General features: G+C 48.0%; 1 protein-coding gene across 9 annotated transcripts in view; it reads right to left on the bottom strand.

Annotated features, from left to right (window-relative positions):
- Positions 1–25,138, bottom strand: part of NFATC2 (nuclear factor of activated T cells 2) — a 177,868-nt gene that overhangs the window by 122,757 nt on the left and 29,973 nt on the right. For 6 of the 9 annotated variants that reach the window (XM_037727250.1, XM_037727251.1, XM_017496878.2 and 3 more), the window contains exons 2-3: positions 16,193–17,216; positions 11,603–11,774 (exon numbers count right to left, since the gene is read on the bottom strand). In XM_037727250.1, the coding sequence (XP_037583178.1) occupies positions 11,603–11,774; positions 16,193–17,216 (1,196 nt within the window). Of the gene's footprint in view, positions 1–11,602; positions 11,775–16,192; positions 18,156–25,138 lie in introns of those variants that run through there. The other 3 variants (XM_037727253.1, XM_037727254.1, XM_037727252.1) reach the window with 2 other exon arrangements.

Raw genomic sequence — 25,138 nt, forward strand, 5'->3', positions numbered from 1 at the left:
GGAGGTTGCGGTGAGCCGAGATCGCGCCATTGCACTCCAGCCTGGGTAACAAGAGCGAAACTCCGTCTCAAAAAAAAATAAAATAAAATAAAATAAAATAATGGAATAAAAATGCAGGGGTACAGACACACAAATACATATCAATGTATATACACACTGCATATATACATGTATGTATATATGAACATATACAATTTATATATGTGTGTTTGTGTCTGTGTACATATACACATGCATATTAATGAAATTTTTTGAACCTGTGCCAGTGTTCAGAATAGGGTCCCTGCTAAGCTGTGGGCTTGAGGACCACACAGTGCAGTGGAAATGGCTTGGCCAAGGTGCCCAACAGAATGCTTTCACATTCAGCGCTCCCACATCCCAGCTGCTTGGCCTTTGACCTCAAAAGGGTCAGTTTCCCAGGCTGCAGGCCGGGGATGGCCACCACACCCATGTCATGGCGTCGTTTGAGGACAAGAGCCGCGCACAAAGCACATAAGAAATGGTGAGAAAGAACGTCCTCCAGACCGTCCGCCCCTAACTCACCCATGCCAGCTCAGAGGTCGCAGCAAGAAACTAAAGTCTCCACGTGAGAACAACTGCTCCTTTTTAAAATCCTAACACCATGGTTCAGAGGACAAATTAATAAGAAAAATAATGAGGATATCTTCAGCTCTCATTGCAGGCGGTCTCTGTTTAACACCTCACCAGTGTCAACCCGTGTAACCTTTGCAAAGACCCTGGAGTCAGGCACCCGTCTTGTCCTCCTGAAGAGCAATGCAACCTTGAAAAAGCCACTCGGCTTCTCTGAGCCTCAGTTTCCTCAGCTGTAAATGGGGTTGAGGGCGGCACAACTATTTCTCTGAGCTGGCACAAAGGAGAAGCTCGGCCAGGGTCAGCCTGCTCCTCCCTGGCGATGGTGTGCTGGTTGGGGAAGTTGTTCGATGCTTCTGAGCCTTGGTTTCCTCATCACAGAGCAGAGGCTGCATACCTGCCTGAGCCATTCCACGTGATGTGCTTGTCAGATAGTAAGTGCTCAATAAGCAGGCATGACTATTGCGAGAGTCAGGCTATAGTCTTCTAGGAGGTTCAGAATGAATGGCTTTGACACTGGCAATGTCTCCCAGGATCCGGAGGAAACAGGGCCCCATGAGAAGCCATCACCGCCCCCCCATCGCCCCGCATGGTCCAGTTCATGACTTATTGTCAACGGAGCTGGCATCTTCCAAGGCCATTAGGAGTCTCATTCATGGGACCAAATTAGAAAATGCTCAATGTTCAATAAAGAGGTCTTGGTCCCCACACCCACTAAACCCACAGGGCACCCAGAAGGGCGACAGGTCCAGCTGGGGACACAGGTGCTCCTGCGAACATCAGCCTCGGCCTGCAGACGGGCCACAGTGAGATGGCTCAGGGCCTGTGAAGTGGTCCCAGGTGTGGTCATGGTCCCCTCTTGTGTCATGTTGTAGCTGACAGGTGCTTAGAAACCCACCTAGACCAGAGGCCTCGTTTCCCATTTAAGCAGAGAAAATCAGCTTCACCTAAGGACCCTCAGTGGAGAGGGCAGAGGCGAGGGCAGAACCTGAACACCTGACCCTGGGCCCGAGACTCAGGTCACACGACCAGCTGGGCACTGCACTGAGCTGCTGCAGAGGACCCTTTCTAAAGCCTGTCCATCTCATCTCACATCCAGCCCCAGCTGCAGCGCTCCGCAGGCGCCTGGTCTCAGCCCATGTGCTCGCTGTACCCCATGCCTGGGGCTTGACGCTGCTGCCAGCAGGCTGATGAATGAGCGAATGGGTGAGTGAAAGATAAGAACCCAGAAGTCAAAAGCTAAGGCCAGGCCTTCACTGCTGCCTGGCTGCCTGACTTCAAGTGCATGAGGTTCACTCTCCTGTGCCTCTTATCCCTCATCCAGTGGGAATCACAACAGCCCCAACTCACCATGTGGTAGCAAGGATGAACTAAGATCATGTCTGTAACACACAATGTGTCAATAACAACTCTCAGAGCTCCCTCCCTACTGTAGCCTGGCCTCAGACATGGTTAATTCAACTAGAAAAAGCTGGAACAGGCATGGGAACCCAAGGCTAGTAGAGCTCAGAAGTGACCTGTGTACAGATGACCTTCTCTCTCAACAGAACGGAGTAAGCGCCTTCTCTGTGTTGAAGATCATGCTGGGCACTTCCGTTTCGCATTCTAACTATGCTCAACAAACGCGAAATACACAGCCTGACACGCACAAATCTTCATCACTTTATAACTGAGGAAACTACCACCTGGTGAGTCTCCCGGAGTCCCAAAGCTACCAGACCCTAGAGCCGCCTCACCCCGAATGACCCACTTCGTCCACTTCCAAGAGGCAGCACGGGCCAGTGGTCAACATCGTGGCTGTGGCTGCAGACGTCCTGAGACCCCAGGCAAGCTGCTGACCCCGACTGTGTCCCAGTTGCCTTGCCTGTAAAATGAGCGTAGTAATTCTACCACCTACACTCCACGGTATCACCGAAAAGACTAACTAGGTCACTGTAAGGAAAGCACCCAGTGGAGGGGAGCTCTCGCCATCACACCACACTGCCCAGCACGCAGGACGGCCCCAGCGTTTACGTGCGACACAGTTTCTTCTATATTGTTCCTATTGCTTGCCAGAAATACTGCAAGTTTCAGACTTAATCTCCCTTTTGGGAACAGCTGTTTCTCTAAGATTCTGGAAGCTTTCTGTTTTCCGCCTACGTGGAGGGACAACACTGGGCTCGTGTTGTCAACTACTGAGGCTCGTTCACGACAATTTCTCTTCTACTGTGGATTGAAAGCCCCTCTCAGTCAACTTACATGTCTTCAGTTAAGACGGGTTAGCGTGCGGACCCGTCTCGCCACGCCACCCCTCTGCCTGCACCTTCCCCGCCCCCACCTCTCACCTTGGAGACCAGCATGCAGGTCTCAGTTCTTTCACAAGGCCATCCCTGGCCACCACAGGCATCCCCCAGCCGTGGCGGGGCAGGTGGCATTGCCATAACTGGCCCACGGATGCACCTGGCTTGGACTGTCGTCTTTTTCACATTTTAATGAAATCACCAGTGTTAGCACCAAGAGACTGGTATAGACAAGGCAGGATAGTGAGGACAGCTCCTTGAAAGGCGGCCTCAGAACCCCCACATCGCACACCCCACTCTGCTACTCCCCCCCGCAACTCCGCCTATATCTTGAAGTGAAAAGGCTACATCAAGTCACCTCTAAAAGATGCCTTCCCTCCGAAAATGGCAGAAGTCTCCTAGGAGAAGAACAGGGTCCCCAGAGACCCAGGCCTTCCCCAAGGCTACCGCCCCAGACAGACAGATGCCACCCCTCCTGCGGCCAGTCTCGCAACTATCCAGTCAGCCTGACTTTCAAAACATGCTCCCAATGCCACCCCTTCTCCTACCCACAACATCCCCACCCTGATCCAGCGCCATCCCCTCTGGCCTGGACCTCCGCAGCAGCTTCTCCCTGCCCTCTCCCCCGCCTATTCTCCTCTACTCAGTAGCCAGAGGGATCCTGCTGATACCTGGGTCAAGCCAGGCCCTCCCAGCTCCTGCCCTACTCAGAGTCAAAGTCCTCTAACTAAACATGTGCGAGGCCCATGATCCGCCCTCTCCATCCTTCCCCTTCTCCTGCTCTTCCCATACCGGCCTCCTCTCTGTTCAAGATGTCACCCAGCTCAGCCCTGCTGTCCCCTCGGCGTGAAGAGTACTTTTCCCCAGGTCCCTGGAGCTTCTACTTCCACATCTCCTTCTTTGCCCAAATGTGGCCTTCCCAGGGAGGTCCGTCCAACCACTCCCAATTCTCCTTGCCCTGGTAGTTTTCCCCACAGAACGTATCACCTCCCACCATATGATTTAATTTCCTATTTATAAGCTATATGGCTCTCTGCCCCTAGCCAGCACATCAGCTCCATGGGAGCTGGGATTTCCACAGGGATTTCTGCCTGTGTGGGTCGATGTCATATTCACAGTGCCAAGCACACAGTAGGTGCTTAGTAAGTATTTTTAATAAATCAGCAAATGAACCCCAGTGATCTCAGAACACTCTCCTCCAATTTTTTGGAAGCCTGAGCGACCTGGTCACCACCTCTTTCCCTTCCCCTCCCCAGGAGGTCTGATGGAACGTTCGGTAGACACCAACACAGCAGCTATGATCAGGACAAATTAGCATCAGCAAGAACTGCTTCCTGTCTCACATCCCCAAACACAAAATTTTATTAGACAAATGGAAGCCAGCACACCCAGCCAATTGCTGAAGGGGCACTGCTTACTGTCAGGAGTGCAGCTTTCACCTGGCAAGGAGCAAATCCATCTGGCTTCCTTCCTTCCATAGAGATCATTTCAAGTAAGTAAGTTGCAGTTAGCATAAAAGCCGAAATCCAACAGAATGAGCATCCACGTCCCGTAATCCATTTTATGAGATTTTGAAAGCCTGGAGACTTTACTGGCTCCTCCAGCCCAGGAGGCAGTAGTCTGGACAGGTGGGCTGCGGGCCCTCACTCACCGCCCTACGAAGCTCATTACTGTTACCCGGAATGAAGCGGCGATCGGGTTTCCGCATCTGCAAGGAATTCTCCTAGCAGAGCTACCCATGTTTTTTCCACATGTCTCAACATCTGCTTGAAAGAACCAAGAGGCCTCTTTGGAGATGAGTGCTACGCTTCCACGTTCTCATATTTTGATCGTTCCCTAAAACGATAGCTCCCTGATTATTCCTTCCATTAAACATGCATCCCAGGGAGTGATAAGAATAATGTTTTTCTGAAAGCCCCAGCCCAAGGATGGATAAGGAATCAAACAAAGTGTTCCCTCCAGGGAATTTCTGTGCAGAATATGGTTAAAAGGTTTGGAAGCTGCCAGGAAAGGATTAAATGACAATGGCGTTATACAGGCCACTCTCAACCGGGATATTATTAGATCCCATAAGCTGAAGAGCTATGGAAACACTTAAAGCCCAACCTTGCAAAACTGCTCTGAATGGTGGTTTTGTCCACCAGAGTACCACAGCATCCTGTCCTGAAACAGAGCGAGGAATGGTGGCAGGGCTCCATCAAAAGGCGTGTGGCTCTTTTGAGATGAATCAAGTGGTTCCCCTTCTCATGTGATACCTGCAGACCAAAGTCACGCTAGTGAATTAAGATTCCCTGGTTCCTCTGAAAGAACCCTAGACTTGCTCTATTTCAATAAGATCTAGAAGTTTTTTATTTATTTGTTTGTTTTTTTTAGAGATATGGTCTCACTCTGTCACCAAGGCTAGAGTGCAGTGGCGTGATCACAGCTGACTGCAGCCCTAACTCCTGGGCTCAAGTGATCCTCTTGCCTCAGCCTCCCAAGTAGCTGGGATTACAGGAGTGAGCTCCCACATCCACCTGAGATTTAGAGCTTTGGAAGGGAACTACCTGGATCTGGCTGCTAACAGGGTTCCTTCCCTAACTGGACAATCCTTAGATATCATATAAATAGAACCTCTCCCTTATCTCCCTTCCTATTTGATAAACCTTGAAGTAGCACCATTTTCATTTACTCCAGATGATGTGAACTGAAGCATATTTACCTTGAGCCAAATTCAACCCAGAGTTTGATTTAGTGGCCAAAACTTAAAAATTAGAAATTTCAGCCGGGCACACTGGCTCACACCTGTAATCCCAACACTTTGGGAGGCCGAGGCGGGAGGATCATGAGGTCAAGAGATCAAGACTGTCCTGGCCAACATGGTGAAACCCCATCTCTACTGAAAATAGTAAAATTAGCTGGGCGTGGTGGTGGGCACCTGTAGTCCCAGCTACTCGGGAGGCTGAGGCAGGAGAATCGCCTGAATCCCGGAGGCAGAGGTTACAGTGAGCCGAGATCATGCCTCTGCACTCGAGCCTAGTGACAGAGCAAGACTCTATCTCAAGAAAAAAAAAAATCAAATTTCACATAAAAATTCCGACTCCTAGCTCTTGGGGAGAAAAAAAACATAAAACCTGGCAACATTCCACCCACGTTCCCACATGTCACAATCTACAGGGACTGAACAGCACCTGCCTTGACGCAAAACTCCCATGCCGCTCTGCCCTGTTCCCCACCACTCCCTATTGCCCCTGACATTTGGCCAGTTCAGTGAGCTTGTCTACTTGTGATCCTGTTTATACAGTCTCTTCTTTGCTTCTCTCCTACGTCAACTGCTTCTGGAGAGAGGCACGTTGTTCTTGAGGGTGTGGACGGTCAGTCCTGGCAAGTGAGTGCGTGCCGAGCCCTCTGTGATCAAGCGTGCAGTCCTGAAGCATCCCAAGAGCAAACTCAGGACTTTGCAGCTGAGCTCCAAGCTCATATATCCGACTTCCTATTTGACATCTTTGCCTGGGTGTCTAGGAAGGCCTTTGTACCTTCTCTGCCCCAAACTGAACTTGCAATCTTCCCCCAAGAAAACATTTTCTTTCCCAAGCCCTTCTCTGCCATCCATCCAGCTGAACCATCCACTCAGTCCTCCTTTACCTCCCATATACCTAAGTCCTGAAGATCACACCACTGTCCTTATCCTCCGCTCCGACTGCCACCTCTAGTCCTCACCACTTTGATCTCTCCCCTGGCACTGCCACAGGCTGACAATCTCATCTCCCTGCTTCCTCCATAATTTCTTCTAATCTAGTCCCCAGGCTGAAGCCTAAGTGGTCTTTGAAATGTCAAATCAGAATCAAGTTTCTCCCCTACTCAAACCCTATCACTTCTTCTCCTTGCCCTGGAATAAGTAAAACTTCAGCTCCTCCCCTTGGCTTTCAAGCCCTGCCAGCCATCACCCTGCAAGCTAAACTTTAATGACACTGGGCCTCCTTCAGCCCCAGACACACAGAGTCCTTGCCTGCCTCCGGGCCTTTGCAGGTGCTGTACTCTGTATAGAAATACTCTCCCACCACCGAGAGAGACAGCACGTGGGAGGAGGAGGACATCATTTGTCTCTTTGCTGGTTCTGTGACCTGTTCCAGGTCCTGGATGGTAAGTCACCTCCTCAACATGACCCTCCCTCTAAAGTACATCTTCCAGTACAACCTCTCAACACGGTTTGTTCTGTTGAAGCAGTTACTCCCAAGCAGGACAAGCTTCTAATGGAATGTGATGGACAAGCTTCTAATCAGCCACTGCGTCCCACCCGGAGTCCGGGCATCAGCCCACAGACCCACTCCAAGTGGCCGCCATGTGGCCTCTCAGGCCTCCCTGATCGACCCAAACCATCCTAGTCCACTTTCACCTCTCACAGCCTGAGCTCCCCCAGGGAATGAGCTATGCTGATCTCACCAGCACTGTATCACCCGCACCCAGCAGCAAGCCTGGCACATGGCAGGTCCCCAACAAGACACTCCCCATACAAATGAGTCGTGAGATCTGAAACGCATTTAAGGTTTTGGAACAAACTTTCTCCCAAGACCAAGTGCCATTCAAAAAAAGCAATGAAGAGAACAGCTGAGCATGGCATATGTTTAAGATTTTTAATCACATATTTAAGGATAAAAAAATGAAATTGTCTTGTACTCATTTTCTTTTTATATAAAGAGGAGCTTAAAACCACTCAGCGTGAAAAAAAGAATGAAGTTCTGTAGTGTGGCAAATAAAAGAGAGAAGGGTGGGGACTGAGAGGGGAAAGGAGGCTGTGGTTCAGAAACAGAAACAGATACAGAGATAAAGAGTGAGAGATCAGAGAAGCTGGCGGGAGCATTCGGGCAAGTACAGAGCAGGCTACGCTGCTCTTCTGGGTACGAAAGGGCGGCGCTCCAGATTCCAGAAGGAGTTTTCACACTCCCTTGAAGGTTAAGGGCAGCAATCCTCTTAAAGTCCACTCTTTTCTTCATTTTTCAGAGAAGTTTTTATTTTTTTAAACTGACTTCCCACGCTAAAACTGGGAACTAGAATGACTTATTTTGAAAAAACGTAATCTATTCAAGTGACTTTTTAAAAAGACTCCAAGTTTTGTCTTTTAAGGAGACTTGGCTACAAGTTTCAAAGTCATATATTGGATTTTCAAAGTTACGGGCACTTGGGCCAGTTGTGGGGGCTCACACTGTAATCCCAACACTTTGGGAGGATGAGGCGGTAGGATCACTTGAGTCCAGGAGTTCAAGACCAGCCTGAGCAACATAAAGAGCTCATGTCTCTACAAAAAAGGAAAAAATTAGCTGGGCATGGTGGCACACGCCTGTAGTCCCAGCTACTCAGGAGGCTGAGGTGGGAGGATCACTTGAGCTCAGACATTCAAGGCAGCAGTGAGCAATGATCAGGTCACTGCACTCTAGCCTGGATGACAAAGCAAGATCCTATCTCTAAAAATAAACAAACAACCAAAGTCACAGGTGGAAAGAGGGAAGGGTCCTTGGGAGCTATCAGAGGGAGAGGCACAAACTTCAGGGACTGCCTAGCAGTTGTCTCCTGGACTGTACACTCAGCCTATTCCCTTCCTCTGGAAATTTCTAGGGCCCAGCCCCTGATGAATGGGTGAGCCGAGCCTCACTCCTCATGCAGCCCAACCTCCCAGGCCACAGCCAACTGGACCAATGAGCAGCACCCTCCCAAGCCAGGGCCAATCAGCATCTCCCTAAGAATTAGGACTTAGACTCCAATGAGGTGGAAACACAGCTCATACTGGAACAGCATGTAAAACTAGGGGGAAGGGAGTGGTCCACAGGAAGCATGGGCGTTTTCCCATCAGGCTTTCTCTGCCTGATGAAGAAATGAGAAGTGACAAGTGAGAAGGAGGAAAAGCTGGTCTGCACAGAGATGTGGATGACCAGCTCTACTGTGCCGCAAGTAGTGCTTGTAGGATCCAAATCCCAGTTCACCATTTAATAGCCATGACCTTGAACAAGTCCTTGACCGCTCCTTGACCTCTTACCTGCATCATAAGGCTCTTTTGAGTATTAAATTAACACTTATACAGCACTTGGAACAGGGTCTCACATGCAGCAAATGCTTTCTAAGTGTTTATTATTACTATCATCTTGCCAAAATGTAAGCTCATGATGGTGAGAATTTCCAGCTGTTTTGTTCATATCATAACCCAGAACCTAGCACCATGCCTGGTATATAGCAGGTGCTCAATAAACACCTTTTGAGTGATCAGTGAATGAAGATACCACACAGCTAGAAATGGATACAGATTCTCTCTCCTTAAGACTTAAGATTGTTCGGCCAATTCATTTAACGAGCAAACTCATTCTCCAAGTATTTGTTGAATGCCTGCTATGTTTATAGTGGCAAACTGTGCTTGGTGCTGATATACAATGAAGAATAAGAAGAAAGTTGTGGTCTCTTTTAAACAAAGCTCATGGTCTAGGACAGAAAAAGACATTGACAAAATAATTATGCAAATAGTAGAATTACAAGCAGTGGCAGGTGCATGAAGGAAAGGTGCATGGAGCTCTGGACGTGTAAAACAGAGCAGCTGGCCAGGCACGGTGGCTCATGCCTGTAATCCCAGCACTTTGAGAGGCTGAGACAGATGGATCACAAGGTCCGGAGTTCAAGACCAGCTTGGCCAACATGGCAAAACCCTGTCTCTACTAAAAATACAAAAATTAGCCAGGCATGGTGGCGCATACCTGTAATCCCAACTATTCAGGAGGCCGAGGCAAGGGGAATCACTTGAACCCAGGAGGCAGAGGTTGCAGTGAACCAATATGCCACTGCACTCCAGCCTGGGTGACAAAGTGAGACTCTGTCTTAATTTTTAAAAAATTACATAAGGCAATTGCTCTCAGGATTGGATGGCAGGAAGCAGAAGGCTGCAGTCCCCAAAGGTGAGAGAGTGCACAGGTGAGCCCATCTTCACTTCAGCTCTCTGCCTGGGGACAGCTCCCCGCCACTTGCAGAGAGCAGCATCTGAGCTAAGCACGGTGGTCCCACTGAGCTGAGGATTTCCTAAAATAAATCCTAGATGTCTGGCACCACTCAGAGTGCCAGGCTGTGGAAGCCTCTAGAATCAGTGGCATCAGAGAGGAGGAAGCTGCCAGGGAAGACCTCAAGTCTTTGGCCAAGGGCTGGGCTGTGTAAGCACAGGGAGAGATGGTGCAAGCTTTACCAGAGAGGGGCTGCTATGGGGTAAAGAGAACAGAGAGACTAAGAGTGAAGTGGAGCTGGCATATGGGAATTCCAGCCCACCAGATTCAAGAGACCTCCCCACCAAGCATCCAAATAGTCCATGCCTTCAGAACAAGCAGATGCCTCAGAGGAAGGGCTACTAATGGGGCCTAAAACCAACCCTCAAATAAAACGCAGAGAAGAGAGTTTAAAAACTAAGCCCCATCAAGTTAGATACACCTTGAGCCTTCCACAGATCCACCCTGACAAAGTGCAAAATAAAGCTCAGAATGTCTATCATACCCAGCATATATCGTCACCATGTCAGAGTGCAGTCGACAACTACCAGACAGGCAACGAAACAGGAAATTGGGACTCATGGTCAAGAAACAAAAAACTCAATAGAAACAGATTCCAAGATGTCTGCGATATCCAATTAAAAAAGCAATTGTCAAGACTTACACGTTCTTAATATTACCATAGATGTCCTTAATCAGAGGTACACACCCAAAAGGCCTATGGAGATTTGGGGGGGTTGAGGTTTTTCACTTGTTTGTTTGTTTACCTGGGACTTACTCATGCTCTGTAGTTTCTAATTAAGTAGTTTCAGAATGCCCAACAATCTGAATTTTTAAGAACCACCCTAGAGTTTCTGATGTACACTACAGATTAAGAACCAGGTTTTTATTATATTAATAGAATACTTCCACTTTAAAGCAAATACCAAAAATTCAAGTTATATTAATTTAAATATATTAAAGGTTCTGGTTAATTGACCTGGTTAATGGGCACCAATCAGTTGTTCCTGGTTAACCAGATTATATAATTAAAAATATTTCAACTCCAACTGTTTTGGGGATAAATAAGCATACTTCCTTACTTATTTTGAAAAAAAAAAAATCTGAGGTTAAATGAAAAGCCACAGGCACACAAAAGAAGATACTGATTAATAAAAAAACAAAAGGAAATGCTCATGGCAAAACATAAAATTAAAAGATCAGAGTACAATCTACATGTTCGCTACAGAATTAAGTATAGAAATATATGGTAAGAGGCTGCCATGTTTGTGAATTAAAAAAAGAAAGGAAGTATATCAAAACACTAATGTAGCTTTTTAAGGTAGTTTGATAATATATAGTTTTAATTTTCTTACTTTTCTGCATTTTACAAGATTTAGTATTTTTTATTAATGAACTCTTTATCTGAAACTTAAGATGATGGCTTCAGAAACCTGTCAGTCAACACACAAACCTCTACAAAGCTCTAGAAGTTTCTCCATCAGAAAGAAAAAGGAAGAAGCATCCAGGCACATGAATATCATTTCTATCCTTATCCAGCTCAGAAAGCTTTCTCCTCTGGCTTATGAGTCGCTAGATTAGCTTCTGATGCTAACTTAATCTCAGATTTCTCATTCCTCAAAGGAGTAAGAGGCTGAGACACACACCTCATCTTAACAAGCAACAAATAGTGGGTCAAGCAGAAGTGAATCACTTAGTAACAAACACCACACACAAAAGGAAGAGCATTCGAGTCCATACCTGAACCACAGGGTGGCCCCCAGTTGGCGCTTTGACAGCCCCTCGGCTGCCTTCTGTCTCATAGTGGGCCCGGTGATGTGGCTTGGGCTGCACCTCGATCCGCAGCTCATAAGAGCCTGACTGACTGGAGAGCGGCCACTCAAGCGGAGGGAGGGATGCAGTCACTGGGATGCTGAAGAAGAAAATAAAATCAGCTCTGCATGCTATGAACCAGAATCAGTTAACTTGTACAATAATTGTAAATGGCCCCTTTTCTGAAAATCATGGATATGGTCATGTGTTGCTTAACAGCGAGGATACGTTCTGAGAAATGCACCATTATGTGAAAATCAGAGTGCACTTACATGAACCAAGATGGCACAGCCTACTACATACCTACACTATATGGTATAGTGGTTCCTAGGCTACAAACCTATACAGCATGTGGCTGTACTGAATACTGTAGGCAATGGTAACACAATGGGAAGTATTTGTATATCTAAACATATCTAAACACAGAAAAGTTACCATAAAAATACAGTATTAAGGCTGGGCATGGTGGCTCATGCCTGTAATCCTAGCACTTTGCGAGGCCATGGATCACTTAAGCCCAAGAATTTGAGGACAGCCTGGGCAACATGGAGAGACCCTGTCTCTACTAAAAATACAAAAAAGTCAGCCACGCATGGTGTCACATGCCCATAGTCCCAGCTACCTGGAACACTGAGGTAGGAAGATCCTCTGCGTCCAGGAAGTCAAGGTTGCAATGAGCTGTGATTGCACCACTGCACTCTAGTCTGGAGACCAGAGTGAGACCCTGTCTCAAAAACAAAAACAAAAACAAAACCCGCAAAGTTGGGTGCAGTGGCTCATGCCTTTAATTCTAACACTATTGGAGGCTGAGGTGGGCAGATCACTTGAGGCCAGGAGTTCAAGACCAGCCAGGCCAACATGGTGAAACTCTGTCTCTACTAAAAATATGAAAAATTAGTTGGGCATGGTGGCACATGCCTGTAATCCAGCTACTCAGGAGGCTGAGGCACAAGAGTCATTTGAACCTGGGAGGTAGAGGTGGCAGCCAGCCGAGATCACACCACTGCACTTTTGCCTCGGTCACAGAGAGACTCTGTCTCAAAAAGACAAAAACAAAACAGTATTATAATCTTATGGGACTGCCCCCATATATGGGGCCCATCACTAATGAAAATGTGGTCATGGGGGGTATGATTGCATGTGAACAAAATGCTGAGGCAGTACGTATTTCTCAGACATGACAGGAAGACCTCTTCGCAGGGTCGAGATCTTCCACCTTGATGAAGACGGTGTGAGCAACTTCTCAACTAATGAAGTTTATGTTAATTCTAGCATGTTTCTAGCTGCTGTAACTTCTTTTCCCCTGGAAATTTTGAAAACCGTCACTATGGATTTCTGTCACTATGCATGAATTTATGTCACTATGTCCTGATTTTTCACATATGGCAGAAATCATTCATCAGAGTATTCTTTCCCACTTAGCTCAGGGGTGCTAGGAGCTGACACTATCAACTGGGCTTGGTTAAGCACTTGCAGTAAAGCCAACTTCTGTGTTCTCTATCACAGCAGTACCACGGGGAGCACAAGAGATAGCCCTTCCGTAAACTTTATCCATGCCAGAGTTCAATTTCAACATTTCATCCAACTTACGATCATATCCTCACTATGCAAGCAAATCTCCTCCCCTTCTTTCCAACCAGACTACCTCCTGAAATCCCTCTTACCCTGTGGTCTCAGGGTATCCAAAGGACCTTTATTTTACCTTCGTTACAGTGCCAAGATGCCTTCAAGCGTCTGCCTGCGACCAACGAGCTACACGTGTCAAACACGTTTACCAACATCATATAAGCAAGTGAAAAGTTTTTAAAGGTTGGCAAACTAAGACTCAGTAAAGAATCATGTTAGTCCTGTATTAATATGATTTAACGCATCAAAAATGTTGTGAGAAGAAAATTCAGTGGCATATCCCCAGGTTTCAATTTATAATTTTGTTTGGTTCTGAAATAGGTATTTGACACCGAAATACAATCTTAAGAAGTAGTGCATCAGAGCCAGCCTGAAATTCTAATTTGGATTCCAGCCCTCTGCTAAATTGTCTGTATACCCTGAGATCAATGTTACCAGGAGACTTCCCTGATGCCCCATCCTCTCAACTTTATAGAAGGTTCTTGCAAAGATGACATTGGCTGGCACAGATTGGTACTTGTAAAGAACTAAAGGACTCTAACACTCAAAACCTCTCCAATCAAGATGTCTCACGTAGAGGAAAGGATTTTAGAAACAATAAAGTCCTCAATAAAAGTATCATAATCATATTTTACAGCAGTGTCCCTTCCCACTCTCAACCATTAAATAAAATCATGGTTTGGAGACCGATCTGTCTATGCAGCACAAAAAAACAAGGAGTTAAGAATCCCAGATTCTCATTTTCAATGCAGTCATTAACTAGCTGGCGATCATGGGGCTTGTCACTTCACCTCTCTCAGCCCAAATTTCTCAATCTGTACCAGGGGTTAGTCTTGATCAGGATTTTCTAAGACACCCCTGTGAAACTTCTGACACAGAACTCTGTAACCAAATGGCCTTTGAAATCACCGCATACTCTGTCCACATTAAAGTCTCTGAGAAGGCCTGCACACAGGCACCTTCCTAACTCTGTTAAAATCAGAAACTCCTTTTCTTGAGAAACAACAGCTGACCTACTGCGGCCCTGGTGCTCTGAGAACCTGCTTTGGAGGAAACTCCAGGCTGGATGCTCCCTGCAGTCCATTTTAGTCTGGTACGGGGTGAGCACAGCCCAGCGGGCAGGGCCCGAGGCCACCCTCAACCCCACACCAATCAAAAGAGCTCCACCTTTGGGGACTCATTTTTTATTTTTATTTTTTGAGGTAGAGCCTCAATTTGTCACCCAGGCTGGAGACAATCTTGGCTCACTGCAACCTCCACTTTCCAAGTTCAAGCAATTCTTCCACCTCAGCTTCCCAAGTAGCTGGGATTACAGGTGCACGCCACCACGCCCAGCTAATTTTTGTATTTTTAGTAGAGATGGGTTTTCACCATGTTGGCCAGGCTGCTCTTGAATTTGCAACCTCAGGTGATCCACCCACCTCAGCCTCCCAAAGCGCTGGGATTAGAGGCCGTTAGCCACGGCACCCAGCCCATTTGGGGACTCAATTTAATATTGGGAGTAAAAGGCTTCCATTTCCTAAAATAAAAAATAACTTGAAAACCACAGAGATGATAGCAAGAGTCTTCCAATTCCTCTTCAAATTGAACAGATAGGATAATCTCTGTCCTTAGCCTTCATGTACCTCCTTCATCATTAGACCAAAATGAAGACAAAAAGTAATACAAGCCAAGTTTCTGTGAGAATTAAATGAAATAATACATACAGAGAGTGCAATTCATCCTCTGTAACCATGGGTTCTATGTCCTTTGACTGAAAATATTCAGAAAAAAAAAATTCCGCAAAGTTCCAAAAAGCAAAATTGGAATTTTCCATGCTGCAGGTTCTACATGGAGTTCCCATGAATGATGTGCAGACATTGTATTAGGTATTATAAGGTATTATCATCTAGAGATAATGTAATGTACATGGGAAGATGTGCACAGGTTACATGCAAATACTATACTGTTTTACATAAGGGGCCTGAGCATCCTCAGATTTCGGTATCCCAGAATACCACTGCACAGGCTCTAGGCTAAGAGTTTGACGTATATAATCTCATCTAATCCTTTTTTAAAAAGCCACAAGGTACATTCTTATAACTTCTTCTCACAGGGAATAAACCAAGACCAGAAAGGTGCTCAGTAAAAATGGGGAGCAGGGGGAAGGTCCTGATTGATTAGTGATGTCTGCCCTGGGCATGGCATCAAAAGGTGTTCAATGAGAAAGAGGGTGCTGACTGATTAGCAATGTCTTTCACAAGCAGAAAGGCAGCAGCAGAGATGCCCATGTTCACTCAGGTAGCGAGTGGCAGAGACAGGACTCAAACTGAGCCTTAGGAGACTCCAAAGCCTATATGTGATGCTGCCAGCTACGTCCATCTCTTCAGCTTACCAAGATCTTAAGCTCCTTGACTCACACATTTCTTTTTTTTAGGGCCTCCATATAACTGGGACACACAGCAGATACTAACAAACATCAGTCCCTCTTATAAATGAGACAGATTTTACACATTAAGGCTTGCTTTGTGCCTACCAGAATGTCAGCTCCACAAAGGCAGAAATTTTTGCCTGTTTACTTCACCACTGTCTCTCCATTACTTATATAACAGAATCTGGCACCTAGCAGATGTTTGATAAACACTTTTTGAATAAATGAATAAACGAGGTGCCGCCATACGAGCAATTGCATTTTTCATGACTGCATCCTCATAACCACCTGGTGAGTCAGGTCCACTAATTATATCCATTTTACAGATGAGAAAAACATGGCCCAGAGAATTTAACTTCCTCCTCAGAGTCTGGCAACAAGCAAGGGGCCAATCCACTCGACTCTGAATCCCATGCTCATAACCAGAAAACCACCTCTTAAAACTAAACCACGGAATCCATCATCTTCAAAGCCCTGCTCACCTGCAGATGGGAATGGCAGGCACCAGCTGCTTGGGCCAAGTGGGCGGGACCAGCAGGATGGATTCCGGAGCCGAGTTTCTCCTCTCCTCCTGCTCGCAGGGCCCCAGGAACTCCACGGCCGGGTAGAGGTGGCGGGGCAGGCCGGCCTTGGACGGGGCGGCGGACACCGGCGAGGGGTCAGGGCTGGTCTTCCACATCTTGGGGGGGATCCCACAAGGCGAGTCCGTGGCGAGGCTGTTCAGGGCATCCATGATCACTGCAGAGCCAGCCACAGGGGGGTACCCAGCCGGGGCGCCGTGGTCCTGGGATGCCACGTGAGATGAGGGCTGCGGCGAGGGGCTCCGGGAGCGCTGGGGTGAGGCTCCGGGCAGCGGGGCAACCAAGGCCTCGGCGCACGAATGCCTCCGCTTGGCACCAGGCGACGAGGAGCGGGAGGCCGGACGGGGCACGGGCGAGTGGCGGCCCAGGCAGCTGTCCTCGGCGAGGCTGGTTCGAGGTGACATTATTGGCGAGGTTCTGGGGGAATAATGAGCAGGGATGTTTTGAAACTGCGGACACAGGTCGTCGGGCCCGCCGTTATTGGGCGAGACGCAGGGCGAGGTGTAGGGGGAGAAGGTGTCAGAAATGAAGCTGGCAGAGGAGCCGCTGCTAGCGGGGCTCAAGCAAAGCGGCTCGCGGTAGCCCTCGAAGCCGGGCACGGGCAGCGTGAACCTCGGGCTGGCGGCCACCCCGGCCAGGGGCACCTGCTCCACGCCCGCGTCTCTCATGCGGAGGGGCCCCCCTGCCTGGATCAGTTCGTGGGACGGAGTGATCTCGATCCGAGGGCTCAGGCCCGAGGCCCCTGCTGGCTTGGCCGGGCTCAGAAAGTTCTGCGGCCCTACCCTATCGGGCTCTGCGAATCGGCCGGGGGGCTCGCCCGGGAGACTGGTAAAGGGGCTGTATGGCTTGAGGCCATAGTCCAGGACATCATCGGGGTATGCGGGTCCGGAGGGTGGGCTGGCGACCTTATGTGCATTCGGCTCTTCTGGAAAGAGAAGGGGGGAGGGGGGTCTTTTTAAGCCTCAAAAACAGAACTCCCAGTGCAGAGCAATCACAGGTTGGGTTTTGTCTCACATTACCTTTTTTTTTTTTTTTTTTTTTTTTTTTTTTTCCCAAATTCCCACCATGCCAAATCCCGGGCTAGAAGCTCTGTCCCTCACCAGAAGGAAACTGAGGCCACTTTGTCCCAGATCCCTGGAGAAGAGAGGTTGAAGCAGAGTTAAGTTCTGGAAGACCCCTGGGTGAAGGGCCTCCAAACTCGGGTTTCAATGTAACGCTTCTGAGAAGTGCACTGTTATCTCACGACCCCACTCACACCACCGGATACACCCACAGATGAAATGAACGCCGCCCAGGTCAATACTTACCCTGCTGCATATGACACCCCAGACCCTCCCTCCTGTCTGACTGATTTTGCTTCAACGCTGGTCACAACCCATTAGATGGATTTCCTAACCCACCAGCACAATGAATCCGGACCCGGAGTTTGAAAAGCAGTGATCTAGGACTTACGGCAGCGCTCTACACTCGTGACAGGTTGTGGGACACCTCTGCCGCCCACAGTGCCCTGGGCTTGAATCCAGATTGCACACCAAGTGCAAGAAGTGGCTTCATTTAGAACCAGGGCTCCTGACTCATGTCTCATCTGTGTCATTTTACAAATGAGGAAACTGAGGCCCAGAGTGGGGAAAGGATCCACCAAAAGATATGGGATTCGTTGGCTTAAAAATACCACAGCCAAACCACTTGTCCCCAACAGGCAGGGTCACTGCTACAGAGGTTACCTGACACCCCAACTATTAAAACCAGTGGGTACAGGCTGGGCACAGTGGCTCACACCTGTAATCTCAGCACTTTGGGAGGCTGAGGTGGGCAATTCACTTGAGGCCAGGAGTTTGAGACGGGCCTGGCCAACATGGTGAAACCCCGTTTCTACTAAAAATACAAAATTTAGCCAGGCATGGTGATGGGTGCCTGTAATCCCAGCTACTCTGGAGGCTGAGGCATGAAATTGCTTGAACCCAGGAAGCAGAGGTTTCAATGGGCTGAAACTGGGACACTGCACTCTAGCCTGGGCAACAGAGCAAGACTCCGTCTCAGAAAAAAAAGTCCATTCTCAAAACCTACTATAAAGGCTTCCAGACACTTTAGATGGGGCCTACAGTCATTAACACAGCACGTGCCCTGGCCTGCCACCCACCCCCGCCACTCCCTACACTTCTCCCCACACTGGGTCAGCAACAGCCCCATCAACATCTTCACTGCACTTAAACTGCTCCTGCCTTAGAGGCCTTGGGTTCCCTCCCTGCGAGATTCTCCTACTTCCTGTGGTTCCTTCCTGCATCTGCTCAGCCAGCACCTCCAGAGATCGGCCCATCAAAGAGATCCCCTCCACCCCTTTTCCCTGCCATCTTTTCTCCACTGACATCTGTTACCAGCTCACATTGCTCCAGGTATCTGTTTAGGGAATCTCACTCTGCTAAACCAGGAGCAGGCAAACCACAGACCACTGGGTTGTGTTTGTTAACAGTTTTATGACAACACGGCCTGCCTGTTTATTTACACAGGGTGAACAGCGTGCTCCTGTACGACAGCAGCAGAGTTGGTAGTTACGATAAAGACCGAATGGCCTCCAGAGCCGGCAGTATTTACTCCCTGGCCCTTTAGAGAATTTTGCAGCCCCACACTGCACCCTGAGCTCCGTCAGGGCTGGGCCCGGGTCACTGTGGCCCAGCAGTGTCCGTCAAGCACCTACCACAGGCCCTGGCACTTGCCAGCCCTCCATCAACATCTGCCAAGTGGCTAAGAGCGTAAGCAAATGGAAGAACCACGTTCAGGGGCCCACCAGCCAGAAACCGGACCTTTGCCTGTGGTTGTCCGGCTGACTCCTGCTTTGGGGGACCCCAGGTGGCCACTCCAGCAAGCCTCAGCCTCCTTATGCCCTTTCTGGGCTGTCCTAGAGGAAGTACTGCCCACTTTAGCTAAGCTGATCTCTTAGGGTCCAGAAGGTGCCCCCATTCCCAAAGGGGCTCCCCATAGCTCCTAGGTAAAAATAAATGGCCCCCGCCAGGCAGCCTCGCTGGGTCCTGCCTGCTCACCTACTCTCGCTTGCATTCACTCTCTCCACTCCCTCTCTCTGAGCTCATGCCAAAAGGGAGTGTCGTGATTTTTGTTTTCTTTTTGTTTGGAGGCAGGGACTCACTCAGTTGCCCAGGTTGAAGTGCAGTGGCACAGTAACAGCTCACTGCAGCCTCGACCTCCCAGGCTCAAGCGATCCTCCCACTCAGCCTCCTGAGTAGCTGGGACTACCAGTGTACCCCACCAGTCTCAGCTAATTTTTTTTATTTTTATTTTTAGTAGAGATGAGGTCTCACTATGCTGCCCAGGCTGCTCTCAAACTCCTGAGCTCAAGTGATCCTCCCACCTCAGCTCCCCAAGGTGCCAGGATTACAGGTATAAGCCACCATGCCTGGCAAAGGGGAGTTTTTTTTAAAAGCATCGAGCTCCTTCCTGCCCCAGGGCCTTTCTACTTGCTGCTCCCCTGCCTCAACAGCTCCTCCTCAACCCACTACCAGGCCCCCTTCTCCACATGACTAAAGGCCACTCATGCCCATGAGCTCAGCTTAAATGCCACATGCTTCTAGAAGGACCCCTGACCACTTGACTAGCTCAGGCCCCACTCACAGGCCCCTGCTGTGTTCTGTGCACATCTCACTGTAACAACTGAGGAACTGTAGAGTCCTCCACTTCCCTCAACCTCCAGTCTGCCCCTCCCTCAACCTCAAGATCCGCCCCCACCAATCCGCTAACGCCATGAGGACTCTTGCTCTGCCATACCCCTAGCACTTGGATGGGATCGGCCACTGAACACACACTCAAAAACGATTCGTTGGCTGAATGAATGATGCAAGCTCAGAAACATCTACCTGGAATATTTAAACTATTACTCAAAGATGCTAATATCCAAACCAAAAGACAGAAGGCTAAGACGTCTACAGAGGGTAATTTGGTAATATCCATCAAAATTCCAAACACACGTGCCCTTGGAACCACACAATGCTACTTTTAGAAATTCATCCTGGGCTAGTCACAGTAATTCATGCCTGGAATCCCAACCCTTCAGGAGCCAGAGGTGGGAAGATCGCTTGAGCTCAGGAGTTTGAGATCAGCCTGGGCAATATACAGACTCCATCTCTACAAAAAAAAAAAAAAAAATTTAAATTAGCTGGGCAGGGTGGCACCTGCCTGTCGTCCCAGCTTCTGGAGAAGCTGAGGTGAAAGGATGAAGGCTGCAGTGAGCTATGATCACGCCACTTCCTCCCAGCCTGGACGACAGGACAAGATCCTGTCTCAAAAAAAAATTTTTCTTTTTGCAGATATACTCTCATCTGTGCAAAATGACTTGTGTATCCTTAAGATTAATTACTTCAGCCCTGATTGTAATCCCAAAAGACTGGAAGTAACCCAAAGCCCATCTATGGGGGATGAATTAATTCTGGCTCATTCACATGATGGGATACAATACAGCTACAAGAAGGCCTGAAGAGGTTCTTTATAATTGACATGGAATGACCACTAAGATTTAGTATTACAGGAGAAAAGCAAGCTGTATAGTGTGCACAGCATAAAAAGGGTGAGAGGATGTACACACTCAGATGTACAGACAGATGTACACAGACGTATACAGATATACACATACACAGATGCACACAGATATACACACAGATGTACACACAAAGACAGATGTACATGCACAGCTGATGGAGGCACAGGCTTTCTCTGGAAGTCACAAGTAATAGTGACATCCTCCAGGGAGGGAAACTAAGGAACGAGGGGACAGTGACATGAGAGAAAGGAGACTTTTTATTTCTGTAATTATATAAGAAAAGAAATGTAACTCCCAGAAGAAACATTTTAAATCTTATTTCATAGGTGGTAGGTGACATAACATGATATATAGTAATGAAACCCTGTTTTATGAGGCAGGAAATTGAGAGTGCGGTCCTTCTCTGCCACTAAGTAACAGCATGACTTTGGAAAAGTCCCCCACCCACTGGAGGCCTCAACCCTTTCTCATTTGTAACTGAACAGCATTAAATTGAATCAGTTTCCTTGGTGGCTTCTGGCTCTGAAATCCTTAGATTTTTCTAGCTAGCATCTGTAAGGCTTAGCGTTCTTGTGAAGCTGTAGTTCAAAGTAAATGTGTATTTGAATTCACACAGATAACACACACACGCCTTCCTAGAAGGTAACCAGACATAGATTTTTAATCTAGGAAAAGATGGATGTCAAATCTATGGCCAACAACATTCTGAGAATTCACTGCCCTTCAAACCAGAAACACAAAACACAAAAAAATCTCTTAGCAAAAATTCCGGCCATATCAGAAAAGCTGCACTGCATCTTATCAGAAACACACCCTCAGGCTGAAGTCAACAGTCCGCAGAAACACTGCCCTGAAAACACACATCACTCACACACCCTGGAAGCACTGAAAACAGAACGCTCCAGTGCGCCGGGCAGAAGTATTTAAAGCATTTACATTGGTTTTCATCAATCCAAGTGGCAGAAATTTTTTTTTCTCTTGACAAGACTTTGAATGTTTACCAGCGAGCGGGGAATATGAAGATAATTAACAATCATTTAATTCTCAGTCCCCTGGGCATTTGACAGTAAATTTCACAAATAGCACATCATTAAAATATTTCTTTCACTTAGTGGCTGAGATTCCTCGCTATTTCTCCTTCAACAACTGCCACGCCCGCAGACAGCTTTCTTACTGGTATCGCGATGCCTGCACGGCACTGGGTGAAGCTGGTTTCATCTCAGAACCGCCAAATGCTCTCAGGAGGGTTTCCAAAAAGCTTGCTTTCATTTAACCGCGTGCACCATCTTTGCTCTGTCCATGTGCCGCCGATAAACATTGACTTAATATTTCTAGTATTTAAATTCACTTTTTTTTTTATTTTAAAAAGAAACTTTATACCACTACTGCAGATGGAAAATCAATGTCACCTCCATAAATAGAAGGTAGGGTAAAAATACAATAAAAATAAAACTTACTAAATTCAAGCAAGACACAGTGGCTGGCTGAAGGCTGAGTCTGAGGCTCTATACACCCCCATCCCGCCAGTGCTCCTGCGGTATAACTCACAGATACAGATGTCAGTGTTTTGAGTATTGGGTTTGATGAGTTTTGCCAAATGTCATACATTCTTATTACCACCAACAAATATGGAACATTTCCATGGCCCCAGAAAGTCAAGACCTAGAAACGGAGGAGGAGCCAGTGTTCGGAAGAAAGGTATCGACAATACAGCAGCACCTCACTGAAGCTCCCTTCCTTTTGTTGTTTGTTTTTTCTTTTTCGAGACAGAGTCTCGCTCCATCCCCCAGGCGGGAGTGCAGTGGCACAATCTCAACTCACTGCAGCCTCCGCCTCCAGCAATTCTCCTGTTTTAACCTCCCAAGCAGTTGAGATTACAGGCACCCACCACTACGTCCCACTAATTTTTTTCTATTTTTAGTAGAGACGGGGTTTCACCATGTTGGCCAGACTGGTCTTGAACTCCTGACCTCAGATGATCTGCCTGCCTCAACCCAAAGCGTTGGGATTACAGGCGTGAGCCACCGCTATGGTGCCCAGCCTGAAACTCCACTCCTTCTGACTAGTTCAAAGAGAAAATAGCACTGAGAAATAGTTCTTAGCATATACAATATCTTCAGCAGTGGACCACCTAAAACCATTTCAACTACCATGGGAGGTACCCGGCCTGCATTCGAAGCGTTAGTACCAAAAGGTGGAAGAAGACAGAAGCAGTGATGGAAGATCCAGAGGTTGCTTCTCAACGGCCTGTGTGCCTCCACGTCACACATGTGCCATTCCCCTACCCAGGACTCCCTTCCCTACCTCTCTACCTTACGTCTCTCAACACGCCATTATTTATCCACCATGATTTGACCTGAGCCACCCCCTCCTGGAGGCCCTCCCTGTTTCCCCAGGCGGGATCAGGCAGCTCTTCCACTCTCCCAGGTCCTACAGAATCCCATGCTGAAGTCCATCTACGCATTCGCTCATCTGTCTACCCTCTAGACTATGAGCTTCTTAGAGGCAGATGGGGGTCTTACATCAATAATGATGATGGTAACGATGATCATGCAGAAAAAGCAGCTAAAATTGATTGAGAACTTTACATGCTAGGCACTGTCGTAAGCACATTACATGTCGTAATTATTTGATCCTCACAACCACCTACCCAGGAGTTGCCAAGAGTAGCTGCCCTGTCCCTCTCCCCACTGTGGCAACCAAAAATGTCTCTGGGCATCGCCAAATGCCTCCTGCCAGGCAGACTCGCCCCCGGCTGAGAACCACAGCTCCTGGCTTTACAGCCCCAGCATGGCACACAAGGCCTGCCCACAAGAGAGGCCCAAAGACTGCTGGAAGCATCACCTCATGAGTCATGCCCTCAGCCTGAACTGATTCAGAAATGAGACATCTGCTTGCTCTCAGCCCTGGCAGGTAACGCTCATGTCTGCGGCAGACATCTGAAAGTTCTCGTTCTTATCACTCCTCCCTTCATCAAGTTCCTGGGTGCTTACCCAATAGCTAGGCCCTGCGAATACGTAGAGAGGTTTCTGGCCACTCCCTAAAACTGCAGGACAAGATCGCTGGGGAGGCCAGTCTGGCCCTTCTCTTTGCCCTACCAACCAAGAGCTCTACCCTGAGATCCGGGTCTCAGTCACGGAGCAGAGCTCGGGGTTAGGGGACTCTAGATCCGCTCCCACCCCCACTGTGAGATTTGGGGAAACTCCATGTCCTCGTGCGTAACACGGGGGCGATGACGCTGGTGAGGACACAAACCTGACAGTTTCCCCAACCCATGCAAAGCCCAAGACATGCAGAATCAAGACTCAGTAAATGGGGCCTACTGGATTTGTTTTTGGAGGGGGCGGAATTTCGCTCATGTTGCCCAGACTGGAGTGCAGTGGCACACTCTCAGCTCACTTCAACCTCCGCCTACCGGGTTCAAGCAATTCTCCTGCCTCAGCCTCCCAAGTAGCTGGGATTACAGGGGCCCACCACCATGCCCAGCTAATTATAATATTTTTAGTAGAGATGGGGTTTCACCATGTTGGCCAGGCTGGTCTTGAACTCCAGGCCTCATGTGATCCACCAGCCTCAGCCTCCCAAAGTGCTGGGATTACAGGCGTGTGCCACCATGCCCAGCCAGGCCTACTGTATTATGATTTAAAAAACAATCTTTTCAGTGACAATTCTGCCCTTTCCCTGCTATCATTACTCTATTTTACAACAACCTGAACGTGTGACACACACTAGTCCTCAATCCCTTCGAAAGCATTGTGAAAAAAGGAAGACATTTTTATAAAAATAAAGCGAGTTGGTCAGCACTTTAGGAATTCTCTTTTCACCTCGGATTCTGCTGACCTTCAGAAAATGTGTGAAGGAGGTAAAATGTGCTTCCAACACCCTCTGCATTCCACACTTTGTACTTTTCCTCCCAGGCCAACTGGGAGTGAATCAACTAAATCTTACCAAAGTGTTAGTGACTCAATGAGCTACTGGTCATAACCAAATAATTCACAGCTAACACATCTACACCGCAGGCTTTATATCAAGAACCACTGTATACGACTAATATACGTTCATATTTGTCTCACAAGAGCCCTATGAAGCAGGTGATATCATTTCCCCCATTTTATATAGGGGGAAAATGAGGCTCAGAGAGGGTAAGTAATTTGCCCAAGGTCACACAGCTTCTAAGTAGCAGAGCCAAGATTTAGTCTCAGGCAACCTGGCTCCACCACCCGCCTAACTACTACTTTATCCTGCATCTCAGGAAAGAGGTGATTTCCTGGATGGTGACATCATAGCCTTGACTCGGGGAA

The sequence above is a fragment of the Cebus imitator genome, unplaced genomic scaffold, assembly GCF_001604975.1.
Source record: "Cebus imitator isolate Cc_AM_T3 unplaced genomic scaffold, Cebus_imitator-1.0 Scaffold224, whole genome shotgun sequence".
In the NCBI taxonomy this organism is placed as follows: domain Eukaryota; kingdom Metazoa; phylum Chordata; class Mammalia; order Primates; family Cebidae; genus Cebus; species Cebus imitator.